The sequence below is a fragment of the Zasmidium cellare genome, assembly GCF_010093935.1.
Source record: "Zasmidium cellare ATCC 36951 unplaced genomic scaffold M409scaffold_20, whole genome shotgun sequence".
In the NCBI taxonomy this organism is placed as follows: Eukaryota; Fungi; Ascomycota; class Dothideomycetes; order Mycosphaerellales; family Mycosphaerellaceae; genus Zasmidium; species Zasmidium cellare.
The window spans coordinates 1-18822 of NW_022986964.1; the positions used below are offsets into that span (position 1 = coordinate 1).

Here is an 18822-nt window from a genome sequence, read left to right on the forward strand (position 1 = left end):
ACCGACCGAATCCCGATCCGATTAGCGCCGAAGTTAGTACCTACTAGTACTACTACTACGTAGAGGATATAAAGTACTATATAGCGAGCTAAGCGTAGATAGACTATATATAATATAGCGTCTTTTCGCTCTATTCTCGGAGTATATTCTCGGAGAAAAAGTTACTTATTTAGAAAGCGCTTTACCTAAATAGGAAATTACTTTCGGTAAAAATAGGACTACCTCTAGATTAGGTATTTTATTATAGAGGAACTTTATAGTTTTATATACTTAAGTACGCTTAGTAATATCTATCTTTATAATACGAATATTAATACCGTCTACTTAAAGACTTTTAAGCTAATATTAACTTTTTTTAGAGCTTTAGCTAGATAAAATAATATAGTATATACTACTATATACTATAAATATAGCTATAGATTAGCTAAGTTCGCTAGCTATACTAACGAGGAAGTAAGTTTTATTCGGAGATAGAAAACTATATAGTTCTAGAGATTATATAATAGCTCTAATAGGACTTTTATACTTCTAGTCTATTAAGATAGATAGGCGCTACTAATTACTTTTAACTTATTTATCTAGATTAGAGATTAAGATTATTTCGGGCTTCTACGTTATAGTTAAAATAGCCTAATACTAAAAATAAGTATATAATATATAGTTAAGCGACTAATCTAGAAGCGACTTAAATCCGTAGACTATTTATACTAATCGAGATAAAGCTATAGCGACTATATCTAACGTCGTCCTTTTACTAAATAGAATAAAAAGTATAGTAATATCTTAGAGTATTAATTTTACTAAAGACCGCGAGGATATTCGTAAATAGATATTAATTACTTCTTCTACTATACTATTACTAGGGTTCTTAGTAACGTTAATAAAGAGGACCTTTTTAGTAGTTAGCGTAGCTAAAGCTAATATCGCTTAGATTAGGCTACTAGACGCACCGTATACGAGGCTAGATCTAACGCTAGGCATTCTCGAGACGAGAGTGCTTGCTAGAAAAAGCGTTACCAATTTCGCGAGAACTATTAGGTCAAAGCCTAGCTCATCCTCAAGACGGATGGCAGAATCTCTGCGGACTGACACCTGCGAGGAGTCTGAGTCTGTCAGGGCATACGCTGCGGAGTTACTGTTTGCATCCGCCACTGTACCACACGACAGATAGCATGGAGCTTCGCCGGGGAGATGCAGGGCAATGGATAGCCTCACTTCCATTGGAATGTGATCGTCGCCGATGTCAGGTGAGCGGCTGCACCACAGCTTCCTCCCTGGCGAAGACTCAGATCCGTCAATGAGCTCCACATGCTCGTTTGGTTCCACGTCTTTGACTACAAGACGCCGACCGGCATTGTGCACTTCGTTCTGGGCGGGATCCGATGTTAACCGTGGTGTCATCAGCCGTCCCTCTCGGACAACAATCTCAGGCTCTCTCACCCAAAGCATCGCTTCGGTGGACTCATTGTCAGAATGGATCAGTCGGAGAAGCTGTGTGAGGAGAGTGTGAAGATCCCACTTTTCCTCTTCATCAAAGTCAAGAAATTGGAGCCTAAGGTTGAAGTGCTCGTGAGCCAGTGCTCGCCCAACCCCGACCATGATGTTTGCAGCCGGATCTTTGACCAAACGGTTTGCGGTAACCCACAGAAGATTGCGGGCAGTGCTGAGGAGCCCCTTAAGATGTTCCACCTGTTCGACCGATGGCGGAGACGACCAGAGAGGCTTGTCGAGATCTTGCAAGCAGAGAACTGAGCAATTTTCAGGCAGTCGAGAGACGTCCATGGCATCTAGACTGCCCCACACTTGAATGTCAGATGAGTGTTGTCGGAGAACCTGCATGGCTCCTCGAATCATAGACGCAACTTGACCAGTTTGACCCCCAATCAGAACCAACGGAGATTGACGGATGGCTGGTAGAAATGCCAGCGGATTGCGGAGTATCTCGAGCTGATCGTCAGTGGCCTGCGAGGAAAACACAGAATAGCCATGCATGTCAACCATAGGCGAGTCATAAGCTGCAGTAGTGATGCCCGAAGATCCGCTGTTGGAAAGTAGGTTGTCCCATTGTCCAGTCGTCAAAGCAGCCCCAAGACCGCCTTCGCCCCAGTATTCTTCGAAGCCGCCCATTATTGCCAAAGGACGAAGGGAGGGGCCTGTCATTTCCACGGAGATTAGAAAGCCACCAGGCCGTAAAAGGCGTCGTATATATTGGACACTCTCCGTAAGATTCTGCCCAGCCCGCGCCAGCTCGGTTACTACAACGACATCAAAAGGCGGACGCTCTTTCCAAGCCTCTTTGTCGAGTATCTCGAACGAAACACGCTCTGCCGTAACACCGTGTTTGTCGACCGTCTCTCTTGCGTGATTTACAACCTCCTGTGATGGATTAGCACATGTGTAAGACTGATACGCATCGCCAATGTTGTCGAGAACCTCGATGACAGGAGTAGCGTCATGGTCACACATATGGAGAATATTTGTCCTGGGATGCGTGTGGGTGATTCCAAGGACGGACTGAGCTACGGTCTGCCTGCAAGCACTGCTCCATCTCGTCTCTTGGAAGCCGCAGGTCACTGTCAGATTGGCTGCGCCAGTAAGGAGACGCATGTTGGTCTCTGCACTTGAAGCCAGACTCCTCATGTCAACATCGCCCGGGTCCCGCTGGAGAAGATTGAGAATGGTATCTTCTTGATCGTCCAGCCACTCAACGGGGATGAATGGAAGGTGACTAGTCTCTCCAATGTCCTTGAGAACGTCTCGGATACTTCGAATGAACTGATGATGACCTGGTTGAAGGGCATCAAACTCCCTAGCTCCCACAGCACGACTGAGACGTGCAAGATAGAACAGTGCAACACGCTCATACTCTTCCGGACTGTACGGAAGAGGATTCCCAAGAGCTTTCTCCTGGCATGGAGACATGGCGATAAGGCCATACAACGCATCGTGGGCCAAGACGGTCTTTGCGAGAATGTTGCGGTCTTCAGACGGTCGTGCCTCTGCAATGGCCCGGAAGGCCACACCTTCCATTTGTATTGCACAGATATCGGCAGGACTATTCGAATGCCTGGTATTGATGTCGACTTCAATACGAGAGCCGAGACCGACTTGTGGACTCGTGAGGATCGCTTCAATCGTGCAATGTTGCTTCAAGTCCGTGTTGAGGTTGATGACCGCTCGTTTCACGCCCACAGGAAGATAGGGGCTGTGCATGGAGTTCTCGGCAGTAGATAAAATCGTCGCCAGGCCAACCTGCAGCGCATTGTCCAGAATAGCTGGGTGAAGTGTGCAAGATAGCTGCATATCAGGATCATCCCACATCCATGAAGCGGTCGCCTTTGCATGACCCCAGGTCTTCCAGAGCTTTCGTAATGAGCGAAAAGCGTTCTGATAGCCAAAGCCAATCTCAAGCGCAGCCTTATAAAACCGATCGATATTGGCTGGGATGATCTCGACGTCAGAAATCAAGGTGGGAGGCAGGTCTGTCGGACTGGCAACTCCGAGGTGAATGGCTATAGAACCAGTGCAGTTCTGATCAGCATCTTGAGAGCCATTGGGGAAGCTGTAACATGCGAACTCTGCCTGGACGACAGAACCAGGCTCAGCGAGCAATGCTGCTGACCGAATAGTAAAGAGTACTTCCACATCCTCTCCCTCGCCAATGGGCAAAGCCGTAGGGATGGTCAGATTGGTCACCTCGACGAATCGGATCGGCTGGTGTCCGACAAACGTCTTCGCCGCATCAACAGCCAGGGCAATGTAGCCTGTGGCAGGAAACAAAACCTGGCCCTGGAAGACATGTCCTGCAACCCAAGGCATCTCGCTAAGGCGGAATGTGTTTCGCCATTGGTGCTCGTATTTCGACTCCCTCATAAGTCGTCCGAGTATGTCGTGTGGTGCGTGCGGATTCATACGATAACTGCGAACCACTCGAGATTCTCGCCAGTGCTCCTGAGTATGAGTCCAGGCGTAGGGAGGAAGACCTTTCAGGGGTGGCTCACGCTCTAGCAGGCCGCGAGCAGCACGCCATCCTGGGAAATGGACCAAAGAAGGCTTTATCTTCCATAGCGAGGCAAGCATTTCTGCAAACGTCTCCATTGCATTCTTTCCACGGCTGAGACAAGATGCATACGGCAGTGAGTAGTCTTGCGATAGAGACTGCTTCGAGGTTTGGCTGACTGGGCCTCGCAAGGTGGCGTGTGGTCCACATTCGATGGCGAAAGTAAGAGCAGCACCGTTGGCCTCCAAAGCCGCTTCCACGGCCTTCGAGAACAAGACAGTGTGAGTAAGGTTGTCGACCCAGTACTGGTCTTCAAGTTGCGCAGAGTGCAAATGATTACACAAATTTGTACTTCGCATAACGCTGGAATACCACGCACATTCTTGACCGTCAGCTGGTCTTTGGACACAGATGTGTAGCTCCTTGAGGTGCTTCAGATAAATCTCCACGCAGGCTTGCATATGATGCGAGTGGTAGGCTGTATCGACTTGGAGCGCTCGAGCAACGATCTGCTGCCCATCGAGCAGTTCCTTCATTTCCAAAATGGCGTCGTGATCTCCGGAAAACGTCACACTGCTGGGGGAGTTGCTTGCTGCAACAGCCACTCGTCTCTGGAACGTGGACTGGGAACACAGTTCCATGGCAGCGCTGTAGGACATAGACGCGGCCATCATAGATCCAGACTTCCCTGTTGGGCCTTGCGCTAGACGTGTGACGAGGCCCCGATAGTACGCAATCCCCATGGCGTCCCTCCGGCTCAGAACGCCAGCTGCATATGCGGCTCCGATTTCCCCTGACGAGTGGCCGACAACAGCTCGGAATTGGATGCCACAGACACGTAGTAGGTCGACCAACGCAATCTGAACCGCCGTGCAGATGGGTTGAGAGTACTGCGATTGGGAAATGCGTGATTCTTCTGATCCCAAACATGGTTCTTGAGTCAAAGACCAGGCTGGGGGGCTTGGGAGGGACGCCAGAACAGATTCGCAACTTGCCATCGAGTCTCTGAATGTTTTGCAATGTTTTGATAGCGCATAGCCCATTTTTGCTGCTTGGGCACCCTAGATCGAATAACACACATTAGTATACGTGACGACAATCACGAACTGCCAGCCTGACTGACCTGGCCAGTGAAAACACCAAAGACGGAAGGCGCTCCATCGCTTCTAGGTGCACTGTTGGCAGAGGTAGCTTCATCCTGAGAAGTAATAATGAGGGCGAGCTGGTCCTCCAGCTGCTCAATGAGGTCTTCACGGTCGGTAGCGCTGGCAATGGTTGTGCGGAATCGAAATTCTGATCGCCTACACTGCAACGTATAGCTGAGCGACTCAAAATCGAGAGCCTCGTCGTTCTGTAAAACGTCAAGCAGCTGATAGAGCCAATGCAAGGCTGAGCTCTTGTTCCTGGCGGAGAAAACGAATGGTCCAGTCACGTTTTTTGCAAGTGGATTGGGCTCTGCATGCTCTTCATTCGAGCCGACAGTGACCGGCGGCAAGGTAGCACTGTTCGAGTGTTCGTAGCTCTCGATGATGGCGTGAGCGTTGGTACCTGCCGAAAGATTTAGCTGCACGACATGACTCGAGCATTTTTTCACAGAAGTACTAACCGCCAAACCCAAATGAATTGATGCTTGCTCTTCGTGGTCCTTTGACTTCGGGCCAAGGAAGCAGAGACGTCGGTACGGTTAGATGCTTGTAAAAGGGCTGGATCTTTGGATTCAGTTGGGTGAAGTGCATGTTTGGGGGTATCGACTTGTTTTGAACCGCCAACGAGGCTTTGATCAGCCCGGCAATCCCAGCGCAGCCTTCCGTATGGCCAATAATCGTTTTGATAGACCCGCAGTAGAGTTGGTCGATCTTGGTACTACCCGCACCGCTGAAGAATGCGTCGTGAATCGCTTGAGCTTCTGCAGGATCGCCAGCCTGAGTGCCAGTACCGTGAGCTTCAAAGTACTGGCAACGATCGACAGCCGGATCCAGGCCAGCTTCACGGTATGTTTGGGCAATCATCGAAGTCTGTGCTGTTGGGGATGGCACTGTAAGCCCAGCGTCGTTACCTGCCCCGTCGCTGCTCATCCCAGTCGCTCTGATGACGCATTCAACATGGTCGTTGTCTTGGATAGCCTGAGCAAGTGTTTTCAACACTACTGCGGCCACACCTTCGCCTCGAGCGTATCCTTTTGCGTTCTTATCCCACATTCGGCAGCGTGCATCTTCTGAAAGCATGTGCAAAGACGATTCCATGATGTACCATGACGAATCCACAAGCAGGTTGGTCCCCGCCACGACAGCATGGGTGGCTTCGCCTCGTTGCAAGCCTTGCGCTGCCAGATGCAACGCAACAAGGGAGCTCGAACAGGCAGTATCGATCGCGAGCGACGGTCCTTGTAGATTGAATGCATGAGACAAGCGGTTAGCCAGGACTGCCCGAGACAAGCCAGTAACCAGGTGGCCACCAAGCGTATCAGGATCACGAGCCTGGACAAGGAGATAGTCCTCCGTCATCACCCCGACATGGACAGACGTCCGGGAGCCGTTGATATCGTGTAGAGATAGCCCAGCAGATTCAAATGCCTCATAAACGACTTCCAAAAGTATCCTCTGTTGGGGATCCATTTCGGCAGCTTCCTTGGGATTGATGCCAAAGAAGCCATCATCGAAGTGTGCCACATTCTCTTCTAGCAGGTACGACCTGTGCTTGACATTGGAACGCCCCCGCAAGTCGCTGTTCTCATGGAAGAACCCTTTCGAGCTCATTCGCGCTGGTCCTTCAGAAGGCGTGAACTCTTTCAAAACATCCCTTGGCGCCTTCAAGAGATCCCACAACCTGGAGGGTGTGCTGGCTCCACCGGGAAATCGACACGCTGTGCCAACTATTGCGATAGGTTCGTACATTTTGTTTGACTTCTGCTACCACAACAGTCTCAGGACGAATGCACGAGGGACAACTTTGAATCGAAACTTTTGAAACTGAGCAGGAAACATGAAGAAACTGAACCATTCAGAGAAACCGAGTACTATGGCAGCTTCTTGCTACAGTGTTGGATCCCCGGCGAATCGTAATCGAAAACGAGACAGTCGGATGCATCACTCCTTCGTTCGCTACACTGGTGCAGTGCACAGCAGCTTTTGCCGGCGGCTTTCAAGCTCCAGCCTGACCGCTGTTCCTACGAACTTGTGCCTGGCGAATGGCGTGCACTAGACTGGTCAGGCCAAAGCAACCAACAACTACGTCCTTGATGCAGTGCTGACATGAGCAGTCTTGAAACATCTGCATGAGGGCAACGACTCCGAGTTCTGGCAACGGAGATCAATCCTGTCGCAAACATAGCCGGTTATGTCGTGGCTGTACCTACGCGCCGATCTATACCAACCCATTGGAAGGATGTCCCATCATATATCCAAGCGCAGCTGCACTGTGCCAATAGTGCACACCGGCTCGCAATTCTAGCCTCGTACAGAGGATGCCAACGCAAGAGTGCAATATCACATATCAAAGATCGAGTATTGGCGGAGACGCGATCGACATCGCTTCAATGGACAATCGACCGCGGATTTAGGGGCGGCACATTTGCACTTGAAAGGAATTTGCGAAGATCTTGTTGGTTATGCAAGCCACAAACCTCTCATTGGCAAAGATATAAGGCGATGGATGGTCTCTACCTCCATGCTCACAGCGCCACCAAAAAAAAAAGTAGCCTTGCAACATGCACCCCCGACCGAGCCTGTTTGAACAGATGTTGTCCTTTCACAATCCAAGAGAGCCGTGATACACCTCCTGAGACACGTCTGCAACAATCGCATCGCTGGTCCCTATCTTTGAACCAGCTCGGAGTGGGACTCGCCGACTGCTTGCGTCTCGAATTGCTCGATCGCCGTCATGGAACAGGGTCCGGAGCCCATCCAACATCCACTGAGAGGAGAGCAACATGCAGCTTCCCACCACCGCTCACCACTGTTTCTCTTACACGACGGCGGTGGTACGACCTTCGCCTATCACTGCTTGAGCGATATCAAACGGCCGTTATACGGTATCACGAATCCGCGGTTCCACGACGATGGGCGCGTTGAGGGTGGCATGCGAGGCATGGGACGACTCTATGCTGCCATGATTCGACGGACTTGTACAAGCCCTGATTCCGCAGGACAGCGAGATTCTGGTGGGGTAGTCGATATTCTGCTTGGGGGCTGGAGCTTGGGTGGACTACTCAGTCTCGAGGTTGCCAAAGTCCTGATAAAAGATCGAGTTGTGCGCGTCATTGGCGTTTTGATGATGGATAGTCCGTGTGTAAGGGGTATGTCAAGCGCTGGTGAAGGCTACGAAGAAAGCTTGAGCCACTTCGACCTCACCAGTCCGACCAGAAACATGCTGCTGTCGATTCAGGCCATGCGAGAGGGAATGAAAGCTATCCGGAACTGGGACTTGCCAGTGTGGAATGCCGAAGAAGTCAGGCGACGGCCTCGATTCACGTTGTTGCGAGCCACCGATTACGTGCTAGTTCGCAGTCATGGAGTTCACGTCATCGACAAATACCGCCGTGATCCGAATCTTGGTTGGGATGTCTACGATCCGGATCTATTCACAGAGACTGAGGATGTGAAGGGCAACCACTTTGAGCTGTTTTCCTTCAAGTACATCGAGCAGCTGACGGAGACGATCGCCAGATGCTGTGTACAAAAACCTTCTTTACCAACATCATCTCGTTCCCCGTCTCGCCTCCTCGCAGCATAATGATATGAAGGAACGGGCGTAGGCGTCAATTAGGGTTAACCGCCAAGGTGAGCTTGATACAGCTACAGCCTGGATCGGGAAAGGCTGCGCAGGAATGGATCCTTCCCCTAATGATCCTCAAGCAGTTATCAACTCCTCGGCCTTTGGATAGGCTGGAATACGACAGCACTACGTCCTCCGGGTTGGATCATGCATGGTTGGCCGCTCATGCAGCAAATCCCGCTCTTTGGTGTGCTGTAGGATCGATTCTCAATGGAGCCCTAAACGCCATCTTCACGGCCATTAGAGTTGCGGTGTGGGTTCACGTGTCGTTTCTCAAATAAGTCCTCCCCAGCCTGCCCCACGATCTCACTACATTTCGCCGTGCTGTTCTAGGGCTCCATTGCAGGAGGTCGTAGTTCCTGCCAGGACCTTGCCCGTCGCTTTCCTCCTTCTCACGCTTCAGCTTTTTGTCTTTAGCCATGGAGAACACCGTCTCGGTCAATGGCACTTCTCATCAAGTCAAACCTGAATACGATGCACTGATCATAGGAGCTGGCTTCTCGGGCCTTCGGATGATCCATGAATGCCGTCAGCTTGGACTTTCGCTGAAAGCGTTCGAGGCTGGGCCTGCTGTTGGAGGCACATGGTACTAGAATCGGTGAGCGCAATAGACACTTGGTCCTGGACAACACCGACTGACATGTCTCACTACAGATACCCTGGTGCACGTACAGACAGTGAAAGCTGGGTATACATCATGAACTTTTCGAAGCAGCTCAATGATGAGTGGACCTGGAAAGAACGCTTTCCCTGTCAACCGGAGGTCGAAGACTATCTGAATCACGTTGCAGATCGATTCAACATGCGTTAAGACATACAGTTCCATACGCGCATCCAATCTGCTCGGTGGAACGATGACACACACTTTTGGACGTTGGAGACGGAGTTTGGAAAAAAGCATACGTGCAAGTATTTCATCCCTGCTGGCGGCGTCCTGTCCGCGTCGAGGAGGCTTCCGTTTCTGGGAGTTGAGCGATTCAAGGGCGAGGTAAGTGGATATTCATGTCAAGATATTTTGCAGTACTCTTTTCAAACGCATGGCCAGTACGCGCAGGACAGAGCACGCTGATATGAGAGTCAGTGGTACCAATCAAGCTACTGGCCTCGGCATAGCGTCAGTCTTAAAGGCAAGCGTGTTGCCGTTGTTGGGTAGGTGGTCAGGCTCCAGAACGTGATTCCAAGCAGGGCTGGCTAATCATCTGATGCTTCTCAGAACTGGTGCTACTGGTGTGCAAATCATCCCCACTGTTGCGCACAGCTGCAAGTCGCTGACAGTGTTTCAACGGACACCGTAAGTGCGCGACATCTGACGTTTGACTCTCAGTCTGATTAAGACCTAGCAACTATGTCATACCCGCTCGGAATCATCTCCTGAGCGCAGATCAGCAAGAATCGATCAAGGAAAATTATGCTGAGATATGGGCGGAGGCCAAGAATCAGTCTTTCGGAATGTCCATGACTGATTCTCATACGCCCATGTCCGGCCTTAGCGAGGCCAAGATCCAGCGTGTTCTTGAAGGAGGCTGGGAAGCTGGGGGATTCAGGTGCATACGACAATGACTCTGACGGCTTGCTGCCGTATTAACCCCCGTCAGATTTGTGTTCGAGACGTTTGGCGATCTGATTTCCGACCGACAGTCCAACGATATAGCGTCCGAGTTCGTCCGCAACAAGATTCGAAGTGTGGTGAAAGATGAGAAGACGGCAGAGAAGCTATGTCCAAAGTACGGCCTCTTTGCGAAGCGACCTCCACTTGGTCACTACTACTTCGAAACATTCAATAGAGCAAATGTCTCGCTGGTTGACGCAAGGACTGATCCGATCAAGGAGGTGACCGAGCATGGCCTTTGCACGGAAAGCGGAGAGCAGTACGAGTTTGATACAATCATCTACGCCATCGGTTTTGACGCCGGTACAGGCTCGTTGACTAGCTTCGATATCAATGGTCGCAATGGAGAGAATTTGGGACAAAAGTGGGCTTCGCATGTTGAGACTTATCTCGGAATGGCCATGACGAACTTTCGTAAGATCTGCCCGTCGACGCAATCGTAGTTACAATCAACTGACCACGCACAGCCAATATGTTTGCAATCGCAGCACCTCAGGGTCCGTTTGCCAACTTTCCCGTCGTTCTGGACAGTCAAGCACCCTGGGTTGGTAAGACAATCTCCTACATGGAAAAGAACAACTACAAGCAGGTGGAGCCCACACAGGAAGCCATGGCAGGCTGGACCAAGACGGTCAACGACATCTACGCAATGACAATCCTTCCTGAAGCCACGAAAGATTCCAACTCCTACTTCATTGGAGCCAACGTACCCGGCAAGAAGATCGAACCGCTGTTTTGGTTTGGCGGGATTGTTCCCTACTTCCAGGCTTGCGAGGAGGAGGTTCACACTGGCTTTCCTAACTTTGTAAAGTCTTGATCAAGTAGAAATACTTTACCATCATCGAGCCCTCAACCCGCCCAAGTCTAATATCTTAAGGCAGAATCGCCCACAGATCTCAAGTACAATGACCAGCGAAAGGAAGCATATTTTCGTGCGTGAGGATATGCGATGCAAAGCGTGGAACGAAAGATGATCGACATGTGATTGAGAGTCTTTCGGTCATATTGCCTAATCCGGATCGATCCTTCGGACGTGGGAGAAGTAGATCTTTCAGCGGCTTCTCTCCCTATAGGTTAGGCTTGGGAGGTGATGAGCAGTAGTGGTTGGTTGTGCTGTATTCATATCAGGGCATCGAGGGCATAGGACCCTGGAATCGAAATTCTCTGGAGCTTCACCCTCAAACAAGAGTCAAACGCATACCTCTTCAATCGAGCAAACGGCTTCTGGTCGATTGTTCTCAGATTGCCGGCAGCTCCAGCTCGATAGGACGCATTTATCAACAAAGAATGGAACCATCGTCCTCCGAAGTCCACTATTTGAAGAGCTTTGGGAGTCAACGGGAGACTTGTGACGAACCGCAGCACAATACACAATCCTTACCTCCCGTGGGTGGTGGAAGACAAGCATGGTCATTTCTCTTCGCATGCTTCCTACTCGAGGCTTTGATTTGGGGTGCGTTCACGTCTTCTCTCCTACATGCACGAGTCCAGGTGAGTTGGTACTCACACCAAGTAGGATTTCCAAACTCCTATGGAGTTTTCCAAGTCTACTACAGCAACGACGCACTCTTCGCCGATGACAAGACTGGAGTTGCAGCTATCGGGACGACGCAGATAGGTCTATTGTATTTGGCACTCCCCATCGTGGCTATTGTTATGCGGCAGTGGCCGAAGTCCAGGCGGCCGGGAATGATCCTGGGAGCCTGTGTCAACGTTATCTCTTTACTTGCAGCAAGCTTCTGCAATAGCGCTGCCGGTTTGATAGTCACGCAAGGTGTAAGTTTGAATAAAGTGGGAATGGAAGTGCCCGATCCACTGTTAATTTGCCTTGCAGGTGTTGTACTCACTTAGTGGACTATGCGTCTACTTTCCTAGCGCCTACTACATCGACGAGTGGTTTGTGCGGAAAAAGGGATTGGCATATGGAATTATGTGGGTGCTGGGACTTTCACCAGACAGTTGCTCCGCTAACGTTTTGCCAGGTGGGCGGGTGCAGGCTCTGCAGGCGTTGGTGTCCCTTTCCTGCTCTCGTGGCTCCTGTCCCGATACGGCTTCCGAACAACCCTACGAGTATGGTGTGTCGTCCTGACCGTTGGTCTCGCCTTGTGTCTGCTCTTTGTCAAGCCTCGCATCCCAATCAGCGCGGCCAGCGCAAATCACGCTCCCCGGCTCAGCTTCTTGGGATACGGGTTCTTCTGGCTCTTCGAGGCGGGTGTGATTCTGCAGTCTTTTGTCTATTTCCTTCCGACTTTGTGGCTCCCATCGTTCGCAAAGGACATCGGCTTGCCAGCATTCAGTGGGAATCTGTCTCTGGCCCTTCTGAGCGTCGGAAATGTCCTCGGCGCCGTGTTTCACGGCTTCTTGATCGATCGCTTGCACATCAGCACCGTGCTCATTATCTGCGCTATTGGGCAGATGATTGCAATCTTCGTGTTTTGGGGCATTGCAACGAGCCAGGCCACCCTTTACGTGTTTGCAATAATGTGGGGATTCTTTGGGTGCGGTTTCAGTGCGAGCTGGGCGGGGTATGAACCGGCTATTCAGAAAAGCAGGCGAGATCCAAACACTTCTGTGGACATGACGTTGGTCATGGCCTTCGCAGCTGCTGGCAGAGGGCCAGGGGCAATCATAAGTGGACCTTTGAGCGAGGTGTTGCTGAATGCTGGCTGGAAAAGTCATGCGAGTCTCGCGTATGGGACGCAGTACGGGGTTCTGATTGTGTTTGGTGGAATTTTTGCTGGATTGAGCGGCATTGGGGGTCTTGGCAAGGCTTTGGGCAGGCCCATACACGTTGACAGGCCAACGAGTTGATTGGGACAAGGGCCAGGCGCAACTGAGGCGGAAAAAGAGACAAAGCCTGAGATTTCTCTACGAATATCAGACTGATCAAGATGTTTTTCGATGAAGAGGGCGACATGACCAGCATCGTTCAAGACCTGGGCGAGATATGAATTCACGAGGTCCAGCAGACTCTGACGACGAAACCCAAGATCATTATCTCAGAAGACGCTAAGAAACTCGCTCACATTCGAGTCGATTGCTCCACATCCTTCGAAAGTAGTCCAACAACAACTGGTCCACCACATACCGCAGGCCGCCCTTCTCCTTCACATCGTCGTTGAGACACAAAAACGCTAGCGGTCCCCGACCTTCGCCTAAATGGTTCCTCCACCGATGATACACCTCAGGCTGGGAATCAACATTTCGCTGCTGCTTAAGAGACAGCTCATCCAGATAATGCTTCGTCTCGTTGGTATCCCTCTGAACTCTATCCTCTAGCTTGACCAGCTTCGATTCGAGGTCACTGGCCCTCTCCACCTTGTACATCTCACTGGCTGCTGAGCCCAGTACATAGGAATATCTCTGAATCAGGCGAATGCTCCAGGCCCTCAAAGTCATGCCTGGCTCCTTTGGCACAGCTTGTGATAGCGAGAAATCTGTCGTTCTCCAGTCTGATGTGAGGGGGAGATGAGGAGGCTCAGATTGCGTGTCCGAGAACCAAGTCGAGTCGACATCATCGTTGTGCTCTGGCACGAATTTCTCGATTCCGGAGATCCCACTCGCACCAATCAGTCCAGTGATGATGCAGTCTCCACATCTTTGATTCTCGAACGCTATCCACTTGAAGAACTCGTTCGCAGTGTCGTTCTTTGATGAGGCGAAACACTCTGACCACCGGATAGTGCAAGCCCTGTCAGGGACGAAGTTCGGATTCTTGGAGTATCGGGTATCATCATCCGAGCCAGTTCCTTTACCGCTGACATCGATCAAACCCCGAGTAAGATCTGGATATCCGTGCCTAGGTCGGTTCCAAAACCACATGGAGTCCACGTAAGCTAATGCGTAACCATCCTTGCTTGAGAAAGAGTACTCTGTCGAGATGGGGATATCAATGCCCGCGTTTTCGAAAGCGCGAACGTTCTCGACTGGTACTCGCACCGGGACATCGATGTTAAGATATGAGCTCGTGGGTGACTTTCCATCAGCGAGCTCCTGCCACATGCGTTGCTTCGTGTCATGATCGAGAACTCCATATCGTCCACCCCATTTAGCAACGACCCACGACCATAGCAATGCTTCACGATGCCGTTCCACCACATACCAGGAGGCCAAAAAGACAGTCTGAATCGACGGGGGAGCATCGCTCTGCGCTCGGAAACGTGACAAGGCCGTGTTGGAAAAAGCACTCGGAAAGGTTTGGGCGGCCTCACGAAGCAGTGGGAGCCACAGCGTTCTGGGATGATGCGTAATGTAATAGTGGGACCGCATTCCGAACCGCCGTCCTAATACCCAGGCTGCCCGCATAATGCCAGGCTCTTCGCCTGACGGATTCCAAGTACGCCAGAGAGTGTTCTCCGCAGGTCGATACAGGCTCGTGAGCTTTGTGATGGTCTTGATGACAGGGCCATACAGGGGCGTTGTGAGATCAGACACGGCGAGTCTGCCCATCGTGAAGAAGTCGTCGTTGTAGTACACGAGTTGATCGCAAGACGTGTTCTCGATATTGTGGATCTGCGATTCAAAGGCCAGAGAGTTGAAACTCGGAATGCTGGCGTCCCACCATTGTTGCGCTTCGACGGAGGTCCATTCGGATTGTGGATTGTCGACAGGCTTGAAGTATTTTGCGTCGTGCTGGAGAGTAACATCGCCAGTGCCCATCAGCGCCTGGTCTTTGTCCAACCAGGCAGGTACCTGCCCTGCCATATCACCATGACTCTGATTCTGAACCCAGTAAGCACTGGCCAGTATATGCATCCGCGACATGACATTGCTTCCCAGAGATGCCACGGCGGACCGCATTGAGTAGAGCAACTCGTTGTGATCAGCATATCTGTGAGCCGCATCCATCTTCATTGGACTGTCCGGCCTAAATTGCTGCCGCGAGGCAACCTGCACAGGATCCGACCCATTCACCCATGCCCATACTCCATCTATCTTCAGACCTTCACTGAGATTAGTGCCGACGCACGCCGAGCCCCACTGACCATACACAACCCACTCCTCAGCACAAGCGTTGCTCATGGCATCGTACGCCCGAATCCTCATGGCTGTCCTGCTTGCCACGCTCGCTGGCGTACTCTGAAAGGCGTGATGCGTGTCGTTGTTGGGGGTTCTGTATGCATTGTCGATTGATTGTGTGATATTGAAACGTTCTTCTGGCTAGTAATATCGACGAGTGCGGACGAAAAACACGACGCAGAAGACCGAGAGCAGGATCGCTTTTGTGATGGACGGGAGGCTTTTCGGCAGCCACTTCGAGTCGAGGAGGAGCCTCAAGTAGGACTTCGGTGAGGGCATGAGCGGATCTCTTCCCAACACCTATGTGATGAGGATTTCTGTAGATTGGGTCAGTCCTTAAACAAGGCGCTAATGATTGTGTCCATATACCTGTGCATCCATCCTGAAACATCGACACAGGCAACATGATTTTTCAATGTCAACATCTTCTAGCACAGCCCTCGCCGGCACTGAGAGAGTGCATACACGCAAGGAGAAGGCTCCTGGCGTCGGGAAGTGGTCGTGTGCCGTTTTACTCATCTCGACCATCCGTTGCCCATTGACAGAGCCTTCGGCCAATGGCAGGGCATCGGTGGCAACGGAGCAACGCACCACGTTCTTCGCAAATGTTACTGCCTACAAAATACCCACTTCGCCTCGTGTCGTTCTCTCACACGGCTACCGCCAAGCATCACGCTAGCGGTTGTAGGCCGTCTTGGCTGCATTGGGAATGTGTGAGAGAATGACTGATGGCCACTAGGAAAGTCAATTCATGTGCTGCGCCAGCTTCAGGATCAAAGGATGCACTTCTGGCCTGGCGATCTTGCATCCTCAGGCAGAAATATTCACCAAGAGCGGAGTCGATCACGCGAGCACACCTTCCCGAAAACACCAAAGATTAGTGTTGGCCTGGCTTCCCTCGATCCCACTCCTCTGATCCAACTCCATGCATACAGTGGCCCACTTGAATTCTTGCCGAATACGTCCGCTCTTGGGGAGCACAGCCTCCGCAAAGAATAATAGGCCGTTCTCCTTCCCTTCGCTGGGCAGGAATGGACGATTTGGAATCTGTGGTGGGCATTCGAAGGATGAATGTGGTAACTTCACCCACTCGAAAGCTGCTGCCTTTGCTGCTGGACTATCGACTCCAGACGATTCAAGTAGTCTTGTCCCTATATCATCCCGCGACGCGACAAGTATCAGAGTATGGCGTGGTCCGAGAGTCGCTGTCTAACGCCCTGACCTGGTAATTTTCGTGGGAGCAACAAGTGATCAGCAACTCCGCCACAGTTCAGCTGGCGTGTTCTGAGCTGTAAAAAGGGCATCCGAGCGATCCAAACCCACGGAATGAATCAAGTTGCGAGATTCGCTCACATCCTTACATATGCGCTGTCAAGGTCAAAACTCACCGCCTCGATGTCCTGCCACACGAAGCTCACGGCGGATTTTCTTCAGGCTCAGGTCTTGCCCAGATACTGACGCAGTATTCAAAGCTGCGATTGTTGATATCGGCCTGGGAAAGGACGAACCGCAGTTATGAACTGTCTCCCGCCTACGGCAAACCTCCCAATCGGAAGTCCGAATATCGCAAATTGCGAAGAAGACGCTACAGCAACTTGGCGTGTAGTGCGAACGGCAGTTCCGATACTTTCCATTTGCGTGTGAGCGAGTGCCATCGGTAGCTCAGATGAGCAAGACGCTGCTTTGCTTCTCCCAGTCATACAGTTATAGATCTAGTAGATCCATTCCGCCGGCGCCATATGCTTCAGGGATTGGTTCCCATCGTTTGCAACATCGATCAGGCCATTGAGAAGAGCGTCTGGGTCAAATGTGGGTTGAATCCCCGAGAAATTGTCACATTCTGGCCCGAGGCGAGCAAAACTCGTGATGACCGCCAGTGTGAAGTGTTGCTAATTCTCAACCAGTCATTGAAACTCGTATCATGCGGTGCTTGAACAGCAATATGCGTCGGTTTAGCTTGAAATGTTCCGTACCTTGTGATATCTAACTGCTGTATTGCCTTTCAAGCTCTCTTTCCAGCTCAATCACAGGGGCAAGGGCAGCCATGAACTTCTCGCCCTCGGATTCTTTCAATGGCAATAGTGGCCGCCTCGGTAGCGGCATGTAGCCGAACAGGCTGTGCAGTGCATACTCTGGTTTAGATCAGCGGCGTGTACATCCAACATGCGCAGAAAGACTAACTCATCCCACGAACACCAGCCGGTACAGCCTCAACATCAGCCATAGACAATGCTGTCTGCAACCGAGACATCTCCGCGTTCTCGTCACGGCTTACGCTGGGCTTGCTGCAAAGTTCCCAGAGCCTGACACATGCCGAAGGGGCGAAGTTGCTCATACCGCTGACTGTGCCGTGCCCTCCTGATAGTGCCCATGGCTTTAGGTCTGCAATCAATCCATCAAGTAGAAGCAACGGATAAGACCGGCTCGCATTCAACTTTGGCTCTTGCTCAATCACAGACACCAATCGCATGAGCTTAGCTATGCTACCTCCACAGCTGGGAGAAATGTAAGCCGCTGGTCTTCAAATACTTCATTGATGCAGCCGCTCACGTCAATTTGACACCCGCAAGATTCGGCGCTCTCCGCATTATGGCTTCGATAACGGCAGACGACATGTCTAGCCCAGCTGCATTGGCCGGGAAGTTGTAGAGAAGAAGGGGAATCTACATTGGTCAATAGAGACCAGCCATGGCTTTTCAAATGCTACTTACCGGAGATCCCTCGCAGATGTCGATGTAGTATTGAACGATCTGGCTCTCGTCGGACTTGAGCGAAGCGGCGTAGTAGGCCGGCAGAATCACCATTCCAGCGTCCCTGGCCATCTGGTCAACTCCAACGAGGTAGATGTGAAGATAGGAGACTCTCACGCCCCAGCTTCAGCGGCATCTTTTGCTAGACGAATAGTCTCTCGCGTACTTTGACCACCAACACCTGCAACTATCGGAGTTGAATGAAGTCCCGCTTCATCCAGGGTTCCTCTGATGAAGTATATGAGGGTAGTCCGCTCCGACGGGCTCTGCAAGAACATCAGCCAAACATAAAGCATACCAGGCGAGTATGTACTAGATGAACAGCTTCCCCAAGCGAGCCGGCACAGACGGGGACTGGTCATACTTCAGTAACGTGCGACGCTCAATAATGATTTGGACCTCACCAATGCCCTTCGTTGCAAGATCTGAGAAGATGCCCTTTGTTAGCGATGATCTCCTCGTAAAATAGACATCCACGTACTGAGCAGATGAGTCCTGTAGCATTTCAGGTCCAAGTCTTCATCATCGTCGAAGAACGTTGGCAAGGGCGCATACACGCCAGGACGCAAGGCTCTGATACCGCTCGGCATCCCCATATTGGCGAATACAACAATGGCAGCTTGTTTTGTAACAATGGCACTGTATGACTGAGATGCCTCCAATCTTGCTAC

At 51.1% G+C, this 18822-nt stretch overlaps 6 protein-coding genes across 6 annotated transcripts; 3 read left to right on the forward strand and 3 right to left on the reverse strand.

The window, feature by feature from the left end:
• Positions 1-927: 927 nt before the first annotated feature.
• On the reverse strand, positions 928-6894 carry M409DRAFT_23584 (uncharacterized protein; the record flags this gene model as incomplete). Its single annotated transcript, XM_033806852.1, has 3 exons — positions 928-5061; positions 5124-5548; positions 5607-6894. 3 exons carry the CDS (start codon positions 6892-6894, stop codon positions 928-930), a joined length of 5847 nt encoding a protein of 1948 aa, XP_033666739.1.
• A 985-nt stretch (positions 6895-7879) lies between these two features.
• On the forward strand, positions 7880-8731 carry M409DRAFT_66837 (uncharacterized protein; the record flags this gene model as incomplete). Its single annotated transcript, XM_033817120.1, has 1 exon — positions 7880-8731. One exon carries the CDS (start codon positions 7880-7882, stop codon positions 8729-8731), a length of 852 nt encoding a protein of 283 aa, XP_033666740.1.
• Positions 8732-9192: 461 nt separating this feature from the next.
• M409DRAFT_66838 (uncharacterized protein) lies at positions 9193-11199 on the forward strand (the record flags this gene model as incomplete). The annotated part of the gene is made up of 7 exons (XM_033817121.1): positions 9193-9359; positions 9452-9536; positions 9594-9761; positions 9855-9922; positions 10114-10317; positions 10369-10796; positions 10850-11199. 7 exons carry the CDS (start codon positions 9193-9195, stop codon positions 11197-11199), a joined length of 1470 nt encoding a protein of 489 aa, XP_033666741.1.
• Positions 11200-11669: 470 nt separating this feature from the next.
• M409DRAFT_36810 (uncharacterized protein) lies at positions 11670-13193 on the forward strand (the record flags this gene model as incomplete). The annotated part of the gene is made up of 4 exons (XM_033810620.1): positions 11670-11835; positions 11896-12158; positions 12217-12314; positions 12365-13193. The coding sequence occupies 4 exons, from the start codon at positions 11670-11672 to the stop codon at positions 13191-13193; spliced, it is 1356 nt and encodes a 451-aa protein (XP_033666742.1).
• A 198-nt stretch (positions 13194-13391) lies between these two features.
• M409DRAFT_66840 (uncharacterized protein) lies at positions 13392-15807 on the reverse strand (the record flags this gene model as incomplete). Its single annotated transcript, XM_033817122.1, has 2 exons — positions 13392-15535; positions 15771-15807. 2 exons carry the CDS (start codon positions 15805-15807, stop codon positions 13392-13394), a joined length of 2181 nt encoding a protein of 726 aa, XP_033666743.1.
• A 1577-nt stretch (positions 15808-17384) lies between these two features.
• Positions 17385-18747, reverse strand: M409DRAFT_23587 (uncharacterized protein; the record flags this gene model as incomplete). The annotated part of the gene is made up of 8 exons (XM_033806853.1): positions 17385-17533; positions 17583-17896; positions 17952-18064; positions 18113-18215; positions 18269-18417; positions 18465-18505; positions 18556-18576; positions 18633-18747. 8 exons carry the CDS (start codon positions 18745-18747, stop codon positions 17385-17387), a joined length of 1005 nt encoding a protein of 334 aa, XP_033666744.1.
• Positions 18748-18822: the final 75 nt, after the last annotated feature.